General features: G+C 37.0%; 1 protein-coding gene across 2 annotated transcripts in view; it reads left to right on the forward strand.

Moving 5' to 3' along the window:
• The window catches only part of Swt1 (Swt1 RNA endoribonuclease), a 118,564-nt gene that overhangs the window by 55,666 nt on the left and 49,433 nt on the right, over positions 1–13,465 (forward strand). For both annotated transcript variants that reach the window (XM_083135544.1, XM_083135543.1), the window contains exons 3-4: positions 8,874–9,612; positions 12,773–12,882. In XM_083135544.1, the coding sequence (XP_082991670.1) occupies positions 8,874–9,612; positions 12,773–12,882 (849 nt within the window). The remainder of the gene's footprint in view (positions 1–8,873; positions 9,613–12,772; positions 12,883–13,465) is intronic.

Genomic DNA, 13,465 nt, shown 5'->3' on the forward strand with positions numbered 1-13,465 from the left:
AATAAAACTGGCCACAACCTTTCTACACTCAACGTCACTCCTCCATAGTTATTACGTATTATTTTGGAGAAAGAAAATTGCAACCACAGAGAAATTGTTGTAACCAAAGCTCTCAAATTAGGAATAACCTATAATATTTCCCCCCAATTGTATCTCTAGACACAGATCTAGATCTACTCATGTTTTACTTCGAGATTCACCACACACTTTCTTTTTGAAAATAACATCCATATATATGTCATCACATCGATTCATAATCCATGAATAGTGTCGTATACCGATTGAACATATACGCCGGACTTCATATGCATCAGCAGTGAACGCCAGACCTGGTTATTAGGTGTTGTTTCTCAACAGTCCATGTTTTAGCTCCTTTCATGTATGCCTCAAAGTCATAGCCGTCCTTCGTGACGAGACTTCTTCCATTTATACCGATATGTAAGTTGTTGTACTTATTCTGTTATTGTGTTGGTGAATTATACCCTTTTGTTTGTGTTGGATCTTCAGTCTTATTCTTAACTCCATTTCCTGGATTACAGAACAGAAAGAACCCGAAACTCAACAAATAGTACCACCGTATTCAACAGCCCAACACGCCCTGTCAGTTTCGCTGCAGACGCCACAAGGCAACGCAATGCGATTTTCAATTATCGGGTGGAACGTCGCTACTTCCCAACTCTTGCATCCAGGAAAGGCCATAAAACTGTGTGACGTAGCAGGTCAACATTTCCTACTATGTTGAGCGATCCTGGAGGAGCCCATTGTACGTTGCCAGAGCGGTATCTTACATCAAATAACCTTGTCTCAAACACGTTCGCGAAGTCCCGCCCTTTGACTTGTGATGTCACAAAAATTAGTGTATAATCGCCAAATGTTTTGCGTGACGTCAGAAGACGAAGGAAGGGCTTTATCAAGAAAGTTGGTTAAGAAGTGTGCCGTCAGTTATACTCGTCTAACAACACAATGAAATCACATGTTCTGTCCTGTTCATGGATTGTGAGATAACGTGTTCGCCCACAGAAAAGTAAGAGAGAATGGAACCATGACATAAACGATTCTACGTCAAAACATTCAAAATCAAAGGTATTTCTAGGAAATTTATATACATATTTTTAGAGACTTAATAATTATCCGCGTGCACGCAGAAGAACGAAAAGTACTGTTTAGTGAGAGTAATGAATGAAAGAAAACGAACTGAACAATAAAATAATTTAATTAGAAATGGACAGCAAATGCAATCGTTGTTGACATCCTTCACGAGGTTTTCAGTTTTCATGTAGTTTATAGTTGATACTCTACGTAGATAACATAAATAGAACGGTGCAGTGCAGTTATGAATTCTGAAGGATATGTTAGTTCCTGTCGTAATAGGTTTAACCTCAGTCATTACTACGAGTCGCCGAATATCTCATTTACCGTAGAAACTTGTGTACGTAAGTCAATTTTCTTGTTAGTTTATCCCACCGTATCAACAGTCCTGCGTGACACTAAGGCATATATTGTTTGTCAATTTTGAATTGTCATTGCTTTGGCATCGTGCAGACACCTGTTTTATATATCGAATTATACGCATATACACCTATATATATAAAAAATTCAATCGGCTTTTTTTCAAATTTTCAGACGTGACCCCCGGTTTCTTTCAACAGATTCGTGATTAGGAGGTCAAAATTAGTTAGTATACCGAAAATTAACAAAATTGGAGACTTTCTCTATATTGTAAATTCGCTCCTCGAATTATAATATATTTTTGTTGTATTCACCAGTATTCTAAAATACAGAGCATTCCCTGACATTCGATACGAGACTCGGCGGCAAGCGGCCCGGCATCAGTGCTTGTCTTTCCCGGTGAACGGGTCCGCGACAGTCGCTTATATTAAACCTCGTAAAAAAGTTTAGAGTAACAGGGTCAGTTCTGAATAAATGTGGAAATAAAGTATACAAAGACAATCCGCACACCATCCGTGAGTTAAAAGAGAGTACTGTACGAAAAATCGGGAGAATTACAGTAGACAAACGTGCACGCGTAAATGCCAATTTCTTTCGGAGATGCCAGGAATGTGCTGCAGCAGAGGGACATCCAAATTTCCCACTGATTCCGGGCTCCGCCCCTGGGGTAATTGACCTACTGCCCTCAACCTCTAACACGACTCCGCTCCGGCTCCCCGGCTTTCTCTATAGACTCCCTGTTAAAGGCATGTTAGAAATTGGCTGGAGTCACCTGCCCCAAACTTTTAAATTTGAAGAAATCTGTCCGAAAGATAGTAAACTAGTACCAAATATTGTTTAAGAAGTCAAACTTAATTTTTTACATAATTTCTTTTCTTTGAGGAATTGATAGTTAGAAAAAGTGTTCCTAAATTTTCCAGGAGTGGGTGACCACAGTACAGCTTCCAAAGGTAACAGTTTGTTATATCGGATACACATTTCTTCATTTTTACAGAAGAAACTACAGTACCAGTTCCATGTATCGGAGACACATTAAAATCTTATATTTTGTGTTTCGCATTGTTCGTACTTACCAATTGTGTATTGCGGAACAGTTCAAAGTGAAATTATGCTTTTTACATGAAAATGAAATAAATTTTTCACATTTTGAGTGCTTTTTTATTTCCTTTCTTTGCTTCCGGAACACACAATGTGGCAGGCACATCTTGACTCACGTTATGGGTATGCAGTGTTTCAACCTTCTTCACCAAAAAATATCGTGTTAGTCACCGGTGAAAATTATACATTATGCACGGGTGGCTGACGGATAGCCCCACAAACCATTATGCAAGGTAGCTGACCGATAGCCCCACGAGCCATTTCCGATAAGGTTAGGTTTGGTTACGTTAGGCAAGCATAGTTTTTTTTTAAAAAAAAAAAAAGTTTTGATACACTGACAGGGGCTTACGTCATCAAACGTACTCAGCATCCGGTTGTCGTAGAGCAAGCAAATGAAAGCAATGGCAATTGTTCGTCTGTGAGATATTTCTCTTGAAAAATACTTGGTTTCCTGGTCAAATATATTCCACGATGAAAGAAAATACCTCGATGAACGTTGTAAACCTTGGAAAAACTCATTTCCTTAAGTAGTTTCTTGTGTAAAATTGAAGAAATGTGTCTCCGATGTTAGAAAATGTTACCGAAACTACTTACGGAATTGAGTTTCTCCAAGCTTTCCAACATTCGTCGAGGTGTTTTCTTTCATCATGGAATATATTTGACCGGAAAATCATGTATTTTTAAAGAGAAATATCTCACTGACGCACAATTGCCATTGCTTTCACTACGTGAACTGCATGCTGCATACGTTTGATGATGTAAGCCCCTGTCAGTGTTTCCAATCCCTTTTTTTTTCCACTATGCTTGCCTAACCTAACCTTATCGGAAATGGTTCGTGGGGCTATCAGTCAGCTACCCGTGCATAATTTAAAATTTTCACACGTGACGAAGACAATAGTAGGTATTTTTCGGTGAAGAAGGTTGGAAACACTGCATACCCACAACATGAGTCAAAATGTGCCCGCCATATTGTGTTGCAGAAATCAAAAAAATAACTCTACGTGAAAAATTGTGTTTGTTTTTGTGTAAAAACCATAATGGCACCTTGAACTATGTTCCACAATACACAAATGGTAAGTAGGAACCATGCAAAACACAAAGTATCCGATTTTAATGTGTCTCCGATATAACAAACTGTTACCCTTCCAAAATTGCATCTGTTCTTCTTTTAATCAACAGATTTTGATATTTCATGGCCCAAGTTCTGATTGTTTAATTCTGAATATATCATGATGCGTTGGCATTCTTTACATGGTTCAATTTCTATTGTGTCAACACATACTTCAAAGTCTCGGTGATTATTTAATGGATATTTTCTAGAGAATGATTTTTCCCTTCTGTATCTCCAATATGATTCTTGGCGAGCAAACGTTCATTTACTCTGCAATCTATTTCACGTGTGTTGGGTGCAAAGTTGTCGCTGAATACTTTTCGTTGTTGAATTGAACTGATTTTATGGTAACAGTTCATTATATCGAAGACACATTTCTTCATTTTACAGAAGAAACTACTTACGGAAATGAGTTTCTCTATGGTTTTCAACGTTCGTCGAGGTATTTTCTTTCATCGTGGAATCTATTTGACCGGGAAATCATGTATTTTTCAAGAGAAATATCTCACCGACTCACAAGTGCCATTGCTTTCACTACGTGAACCAGATGCGGCATACGTTTGATGACGTACTATTTTTAGGTTAGGGATGCTAAGTTTGGGTATTTATGATTTGCATGTATTCTTGCTATTTGAGTTTGCATACAACTGGTTTTTACAAATAAAAAATTGCGAAAACTCACTTGAGATACGAGGTTTTTTTTACTTACAAGGGGCGTGGGGTCATGGCCTAATTCTTGATCGGATATGGCCAGTCAAGGGTCCTCAATTTCTTTTTTCCATGAAATACCATTATATGCACACATTCATCAGCTAGAAAAATATTTTGAAATGCTAAAAGCATCAAATCTGTCATACCTAATTTAACAACATATCCAAATTGCTGGCAGCATTAAACCTAGCACCGTAACAAAAACAATAACATCTAAAAGAAAATAACCATATACAGGGTGTCACAAAACATCAACAATGCTTGATGCTGGTAGATATCATAGAAACAAGTAAATTTTCCTCATAAACATTACATCAAAAATGTTTAGTTTCTGCGCCATAAGCACTTAAAATCTTAACATGTATGTATGCAAACCAACACAGAAAACTATCGCTCTGACATGACTTCCAGGAACACGTGGCAGGGTTGCAATTAGCGTAATTGGTCAAGAGAAATGACTTGTAAAACAACAGGGTTACCGAGTAAAATCCGAAAGATTTATTACACTTGCACTGTTGTAAGAAGCATTTACAGTATTTAGAAACTGAACGAGACAAAGAATGGGCAGACTGAAATTCAAGACTAATTACAGCGAATTCAGAGCCTGCACTAGTTTATTCAGCAGTTCACACGATATCAATTGACATTGGTTCATGAAGAGACATTGTCATAGTTCATGCTCTTTTCACATATGGGAATTAGTTAACTCGTTTTGTGTCTTATTCTTATTGAATGAGAAAGATTATTAAGGATAAGGAAACCATTGAGCACACGTCATAAATTGTACATATTCTTCATTCATTATGTCAACTTGATATCAACATTGGAATGTAAGAATACATTTTCAGAAGGTACCGAAATGTCAACTTTTAGTTCACCCTGGAAACAACGTTGTTTTAGCAGATGCACGAGATTGTACAACAGGATCCAGGATAATCCTTTTGAATCTCAATTTTTGTCACTTTACGTCATTTTTCTGCCCTTTCAGGAATATCGTAACTACAAGGATGAATAATCCAGTGACAATTTTACTAGGCTAGGACTCTTATCCCGAACCTTCGGTAGCGAGATAATGTGTCAATTAGCAAATGTGTTCGGTTACCAAGGTGGCTCAAAAGTATTCTTCTGCGGAGCTTTTTGTTGTCTTGTGTTGCCATCACCATTATTTTAGTTTCAGAATGAGGGCTTTTTTTACATGACGAACTCGATTAGCAATAACACTAGAATTCATAGGTGTGATTTTGTGCTTGAAACGAGGCAGCGAACACATTATGTTTGTATTTGTTCAATTGTAGATTTCCTCTGCTGCACATGTCCCTTGCGATTGTTAGTATTTCATGGCACTCAAAACATTCCGTGGTTAGCTGAGTGCACTACAACGATAGGCGTGTGTGTGCTTCAAATCCCAGCTTGGGCTTTGTTATTTCATCATATCATCACACTCATCCCCATCTTTGTGATTAGCCAAAAGTGACAGAAAAGCAATGTAAAATAAAGCAAATCAATTAATCAACTATGGAGACATTTTAGCAAGAAGACTCTTGAATTTCAGTCCACCTATTATTTGTGTTGTTCAGTTTATTAATACTGTAAATGCTTCTTACAACATCACAAGTATAATTAATCTTTTGGGTTTTACTCAAGTTGCTTTGAAGTTGTCTCTCTTGACAAAGTACGCTAGTGGCAACCCTGCCACACGTTCCTGGAAGTTATGCTAGAGCGATCATTTGCTGTGTTAAGTTGCATACATACAGATCAGATTTTAAGCACAGACAGTAAGCACTTTCGAGGTAATGTTTATGAGGAAATGTTACGTGTTTCTATGATATCTACCAGCACTCAAGCATTTTGTTGAAGTTGTTTTGCAACACACTGTATACATGTGTTCATGATTTGAAGATATGCTTTCAAGAACTTGTAAATTTAAAAAGAAATTTGACAACTTCGTGGTCATATCTCAATGCATGCACATCGTTATTCTTCACTAAGCGAGCACAAAAAATCAAATGCACACATGGCTGTTGGAAGGAAAAGGGCGAACATTTCAGTTGACTACCTCAACTGAATTTTCATTACAGTCAACCAAAATAAAGATTATTGTTATAGCAAAAAAGCTTCACTTAATAATATTCCAGCAGCACTACCAAACAAAAATGCATTGGATCAAAACTTGAGTGTAAAACTCGGGAAGCCGATTAGATCTTCATTTTCATATTCCAAACAATAAATTGTTCCTTGAGTTTTTAAAATTCCAAAAATTGTTTTTTTTTTTTATGTAAACTTTGCCTAAAGTATTCTCCTCCCCAAAACTTTTCTTGAATGTGGTACGTAATAACACTTCATATTAATTGTACGGAATTAAAAAACATGGCGGTGGTAGAAGTTACAATTCAAAATTTGCTATTAAAATCAGTTTGCGAGTATTTCAGGATCTAGATGCCCAATTTTTATTGCCGCTGCTCAACTAATAATGCATCTGGGTAACTACTCATCCAGTAGATTGACATGAAGTCTCCCCAAGGATATAGAGTAATCCGGACTAGGGGGGGATAAGTTTATTGGTTTAACGAAAGTCCGGATTAACTAAAATAACGTAAAAGAACAGTAGAAAGTGCATTAAAACTCTGTTTATAGCAACAAAACACGTTTATTATGGTGTATTTAAAGGGCATAGCCCTAAATACACTATACGTACAGTACAAAGTCAGTGTGAAACAGAATTTCATCAGTGGTTGACTGCCTTTTCTTTGGGAAGTTCTCTTGTTGACTTCTAGCCACATTTAAAACCTTGCATTCTGCATTTCTTTATTTTTGCCTTTTGCCTTAAGCGCAGTCTGACTTATTGGGGTCCAGATTAACGAGGTGTTACTGTAATAATATAATAAATAATTGCAAATGTATTATTTTAAAATGAAATAGTTTATTTTTAGTTTACAACAACCTCACAGTACAAGACATTATAACAATACACATGGAAATATATTTGTGGTAAAGGAAGTTTGAGCATAATGGCTGGAGTGTTAAGAACAAGAAAATAATTGCACTATTATCATATGATCAATAGAACACGACTTGTACCCCCAAAACGACATGTCTGCGTGCCAGTGACTGAAGTCTCGAATTTCAACAAAATGTATAGTTACCTTCAAGCAACTGTAGATCGGATGCTAATTGCCGTAGACAGACAAATGATATATCGTTTTACTCGGAATGAACCATAAATATGTTGTGTATATATGGAGGGAGGGGGGATGAACCCCACAAAAAGTACAAGACATTGTAACAAAAAAAAAAGGTAAAAAAAAAGGTAAAGTTCTCCCCTGTGCATAGCACCACGCCATGAAGGCGTATAGGGGGTGTGGGGGTAACGCCCCACACTTTCTTGATCCGGTCATGAGTGGGGGTGATGTGATCAGCATCACGCCCCTGACCGCCTTTACCCCCCAGGGTTTCCCCCAGGTACCCATGTTATTCGACGCTGGGTGGGCGCCGGGGCCGCTTCCGACGTTAGAAAAGTTCCCGGATTTGAACCGGCCGGGGATCAAACCCGGGACCTTGAGCATGGGAAATAATCGCTAGAGTTTTAGGAACACTGAAATAATTGCACTATTATCATATGACCAATAGAACACTACTTGTACCCCTAAAACGACATGTCTGTGTTCCACTGACTCTTGCCACAAAAAAAGCCAACTGATGCACGTACGAAACCACCACCGCTGAGCTACGGGATGTTTCTAGAACGATAGCCAGGATAAGGGGTGACGAAAGTGCGCCAAATCTTCCCCTTTCTTGCATCTGCCGCACCTTCCTATTTTTAGGCAATGCAGGTCACATTGCAGCAACTTGAAAAACATGTGCTTGGCAACAAAGACCTGTTTTCAGCTTGCTTTCGAACTTTTCTTTGTAATAGCACAGTTTTCCTCAACCCCTCTTCTCCCCCCACCCCTTGTGGCGACATGGGGAAAATTCCTTGTGACCTTGGGTACCGAGAAGCAAACTTTTCACCCATCTAGTTTCTAGTGGTGGAAGAAAAGAATTGCTAACAAATGTGGCCTTTGTTTGTCAGAATTCTATCTTCTTTGTGAGGAAGCCGCACAAAAAAAGCAGCAATTTTCCCATCTTTTTTTGTTCGACACCAAGACGTGCAAGAGTCATAATTGTTTAATATGAGTGTTAACAATAATGTAGAAGAAGAAAATTGCAAATCCAGCCAAAAATAGCGACATTATAACGTAAAAACTACGAGCATGCTAGGTGCTCGGGATGCAAAAGGTTAAATGAAATTGAGTCTGTTGTAATTATTGGAACACATTTATGAAACATTTGTTATTTATCAGTGTCAAGTTCTACATTCATGCTTCATGTGAATTTCTTAATTTATTTGCATAAATGTTATGAGTTCTGCTACACGTGTGGCTGCAGTTGAAATTTATGTGATCTTTTGTGTGTATTGTTTAATCAAATTTGTAATATGCAGTAAAATTACATACTTTTATTTCAGACAACAGAGTCTCCTCAGACTGTACCAAAAAGGAAGGCTTTACCACCACCTGCAGTTCATAGACCTCCCACTTCAATCACATTATATAACCAAGAAGCTAGAGAAAAGTGTCTGAAGAGAAAAAGGCCGACAATTGCAAATGGAGGAATCCCATCCCAGTCTCCCCCTAATAGATGTAGAGCGTGTTCAGATAGTGAAAAGAGCATTCCGTGGAGGTGCACGTGTAAAGACAACGAGAGTGAAAAAAGTGATTGTGAAGTTAAAGTTGAGATGCAACCTGTAAGGACGAGGAAGTGGAGAAGGAAGTCTATAGATAATTCTAGTGAACAGTCTCGTTCTCCACCTAAGAAGGTAAGACTGGACAGATCTAGTTTTGGTCATACGTCTACAAACTCCACAGATAGCAAAGCCTCCACTGTGATATTACCAAATAAGGAGTTGAATTTAAGTGAAAAAGCAGCCAGTTTGACAGAAGAGATAAACAGGGAATTAAAATATGTCGCATCAGTAATTCAGAAAACCCCAACTGAAGAGCCAAAAGTAGAAAAATTATCCAGCATTATTGATGATGACAAGAGTGTAATAGACATATCCTGCAGTACTGATGATGACAAGAGTGATGTTGAAGTAAAAGAGGAGTTAGTTTCAGAGGATGACAATAGTCAAATAAAAGTAAAATACGTTTTAGTTTCAGACGATGACAAGAGTGAAATAGAAGAAAAAGAAGAGCTAGTTTCAGGCAAGTTGTTTTTTTTTGTTGTTTTTTTTTTACTATATAGAAATAGTGTTGTGATGAAGCAGGAAATGTTATGGTTCTGGTGTACTTGCTGATGATTGTTTTTATTTGATTATCTTTCATATGATTGATTGTTTAACAGAATTACAATGCTATTTTCAATACTGCAGAAGTTTTCTTTTGTTTGTTTGTGTGTGTGGGGGGGGGGGCATTTTATACTGCTACAGGAATGGTTTTTACATATTTATGAGAAGCACTGAAGTATTGAGATTGTAAAGTGTAGCTTCGAAAACACACATAATGTTTTTTTTCCTTGGAGAACATGATACGCATTGTACTACATTAAACTGTATCATTACGTCCATTTAATTCGCTGCACTTCTTGACTCTAGGTGTGGTGCAGGTGTATCCCAATAGCCCCGTCTGGTTGGCTGCACTTTTTGACACTTAGTGTCAGAGTGGTGCAATGGAAATTATGTTCAACCAACTAGACTGAAAGCGGTGTTCAAGTTCAGAAGATTCAACAAATGCCTGTCTTCTGCTTTGAACGGTCATTTCATTAGTTAGCATACACCACACATACACCTGTCCGGAAGATAGTGGAAACTGTGCAGACACCAAATACACTACTTGACTCCAAATCAACGAACTAGATGCTTCGGTGCAGAGAGAGTCAAAGCAAGTCAAAAAGTGCAGCAAACTAGATAGGACTAGTGTCAGGCTGATGCAAGGGAATGACGATCAACCAAGTAGACGAAAAGCGGTGTTCAAGTTTAGAATATTCAACAGATGCTGCACCTCTCCAGAACATAGTGCAAATGATGCAGACACCAAATCAATGAAGTAGACAAGTCGGTGTTGCATTATATAACCAACTAGACAGGTCCTGTGTGTCCTCTATATTCTCTATGATCAAAGTGTTGAACGTAGCCTCGGTTCTGTTGGGTAATTTAATTTGTTACTGTACATTAGAATTGTTAGACGTACAGAAAAACATGAATGCAATGGGACTTTTTCTAAAATAATATTGTGAAAATGATACTTATGAATGTAATAGACAAAAATATTATTTTGTAACTTATTTTAATAAATACTTAAGATTTTTTTCATCTTGTAAAGTCTCTCTTTTTTCATTATAGCATAAAAATGTTCAGAGTTCTTCAAAATACTCTTGCACATAATGCTGCAACTTGGTGAATTGTGTATCACAATACCACGAACAAGTTATGTGTAAATATATGGTAACTTTTTAAGTACTATATATAAGCTTGGACAAATTTGTAGAAATGTCAGTTTTGAGAGCATGGAAGTTTTAACTAAATGTGTGTACTTGTAAAGTGACAATATTATTTTAAAGCATGCAAATATTTTCACAGGCCACCACTTCATTTCCTTTTTACTTTTTTATTTATTTGCATACACACTTTCTTGGCCCCAGTAATGATGACTCCCTTTAAAAGTAAGCAAATGTTAATAAGCCAAAAGCAAAATTTGAAATAATTCTTACTGTTCAATTCCTTTACCTTTTCTTCTTATTTTTTTACACTTTAAACTGGAACCCTCCTCTTGAAACATATTGTTATCTACAACTCCTTTCATAGATGAGATGCTGGGTAGATGCTGAGTACCTGTAGAGAAAGCTGTAAATGTTTTGTACAGAATTCACTTTATGTTTGAGGAAATATCAGTATATTGAAATCCAGTTTTTACTTGTGTAACCTCTCAGCTTTGAGTATCAAAGAAAAGAGAGACTAAACTTAACACCTGCAGTTCTTCTGTAATGTGTACATTGCTTGTTATCCTCTCTATAATTCAGTCTAATGTCTTGGTGGTGGAACATGTTGAATTGTTGATAGTCTTGCCTCCAGATATGATTGCTTTAAGTTGGGTTTCGTAACTTGTAGTTTTTAATATGCAAGATTTTTTAGATGTGTAAGCAGAGTGGGATTTATGCAAGAAAATTTGAATAAACAAAATAAATTGGTTACAGTTTACATACACTGTAATGAATACTATAAAAATAGTAAGATCCAAATTCCTTATGCTAAAACTTTGTTCTAGGACTCTGCTTTGAATCCTTGTTTCTATAGAAGGGAAGCCTTATATACATTGCACTGGTTACGTAATAATTTTACAAAGTATTGCGTGTGTTGTTAGAATTGCATTATTTCTTTTTATCACCAAAAAAAAAAAAAAATTTGCAGACAGGAACTCCTTATTTCATGGATCATGGTTGATTAAGATATGAATGTTTTTTTCATGTTCCCTAGAGAGAATTTTGTAAATTGACTGAAAGATTGCTATAATTGATGCAAAATTGCTACATTTTTTTCACCAATTAACCAGCCTACATGGTGGAGTGGTTAGTACAGCATGCTATGATGCCAGGGGTTCCAGGTTCTAATCCCAGCCTCGGAATGGGTTTTCTTTGTGAGTGTCCCTTCATTAATTTTGTCATATCATCATCACTTATCCTCATCTTCGCGATTAGCCAAAAGTGGCAGAAAATCAATCAATCAGTTTTTCACCAATTAAATATTACAAATTGAAAATGGTTAGAACAAACGTTCTGTAATGACAGGTGCAATGAGAACCATTTTAGGAGCAGTGCAGTGTCATTTTGCCAGCATTGGTTTCATTGTATTTGTCCTTTCATATATTTTTTATATAATCAGGAATTATTCTCATCACAATTAACCTACAGTGGTAGACAGACATAGGAGACTTCCAAGTAACCAAAATTCAAATAGGGATTTGTGTCAAATTCTGGTAACCTCTAATAACTATGATAATTGGACCACAAGTTTGGCCCACATTAAGTGAAGTTGCTTATGTCCAGAATGATTTTGGTAATTCTTTTTGGTTATATATACAAAGAAGTGTGAAAAGTAACAGCCTGAAACCCACCTGACCATAAACTAATGTGGTGAATTTCTTTTCACTTTGTTTTGAGTAACATAAACGGTTTTTCAACTTACAAATGCCAAAATATCAATATAAACATGTTTCATTGCATTTGTACTGAGGCTCCTATCAAACTTGCATCATTGAATACATTCTGTTACCTTGGTAACTGCAATGTAAACATTCAGAGCCATTGTAAAGTGAAAAGCCAATTATTGTTGCCTTCAGTGACTTACATAAGTTTCCTGCAATCTTTCAGATAACATGAGACTCAAAAGTGAAGAAGTTCCAGCATTAGATGAAGGTGGAATGGAATGGGAGGAGGTCGAAGAAGAAAAGATTGAGCAAGAAAAGATGATCCTAGATGATGTAAGTATCACACCATAATCATCATGCAATTACTTACAGAGGTAGTTGAAGTGTTGTGTGTTCTTTAATACATGATCTTACCCAGTGATGGTAATTGTACAAGCCAAGCATTTCCATTTTCTTCATAAAAATTCTTACATGCGTACACAGTACTTATTAAGATGGATGGAAAAGGAAAATTTTAACCGTAGTACAGTTTAATGCAAACAGTTTTCACTGGAATATTACCAGTGCACACATTCATTTGAGTGGGAATAATGCATTCTTTTTAACCTGCTCTCCTCTTAATTTGTGCTATATTTAGTTGAAGGATTTAAAAAAAAAAATTTAAACAAAGGAAACAAAATCCTTTAATTTTTATAAAATTTTGGTAGGAAAACATTTGAATTCATGACACACTTTAAAAATTTAAAAATCCAGGAACTTTTCTAACGATGGAAGCGGCCCCGGTGCCCACCCAGCGTCGAATAACATGGGTACCTGGGGGAAACCCTGGGGGGTAAAGGCGGTCAGGGGCGTGATGCTGATCACATCACCCCCACTCACGACCAGATCAAGAAAGTGGGGCGTTACCCCCACACCC

Source organism: Lepisma saccharinum, chromosome 14 (assembly GCF_977018435.1).
Source record: "Lepisma saccharinum chromosome 14, izLepSacc3.1, whole genome shotgun sequence".
Taxonomy (NCBI): Eukaryota; Metazoa; Arthropoda; class Insecta; order Zygentoma; family Lepismatidae; genus Lepisma; species Lepisma saccharinum.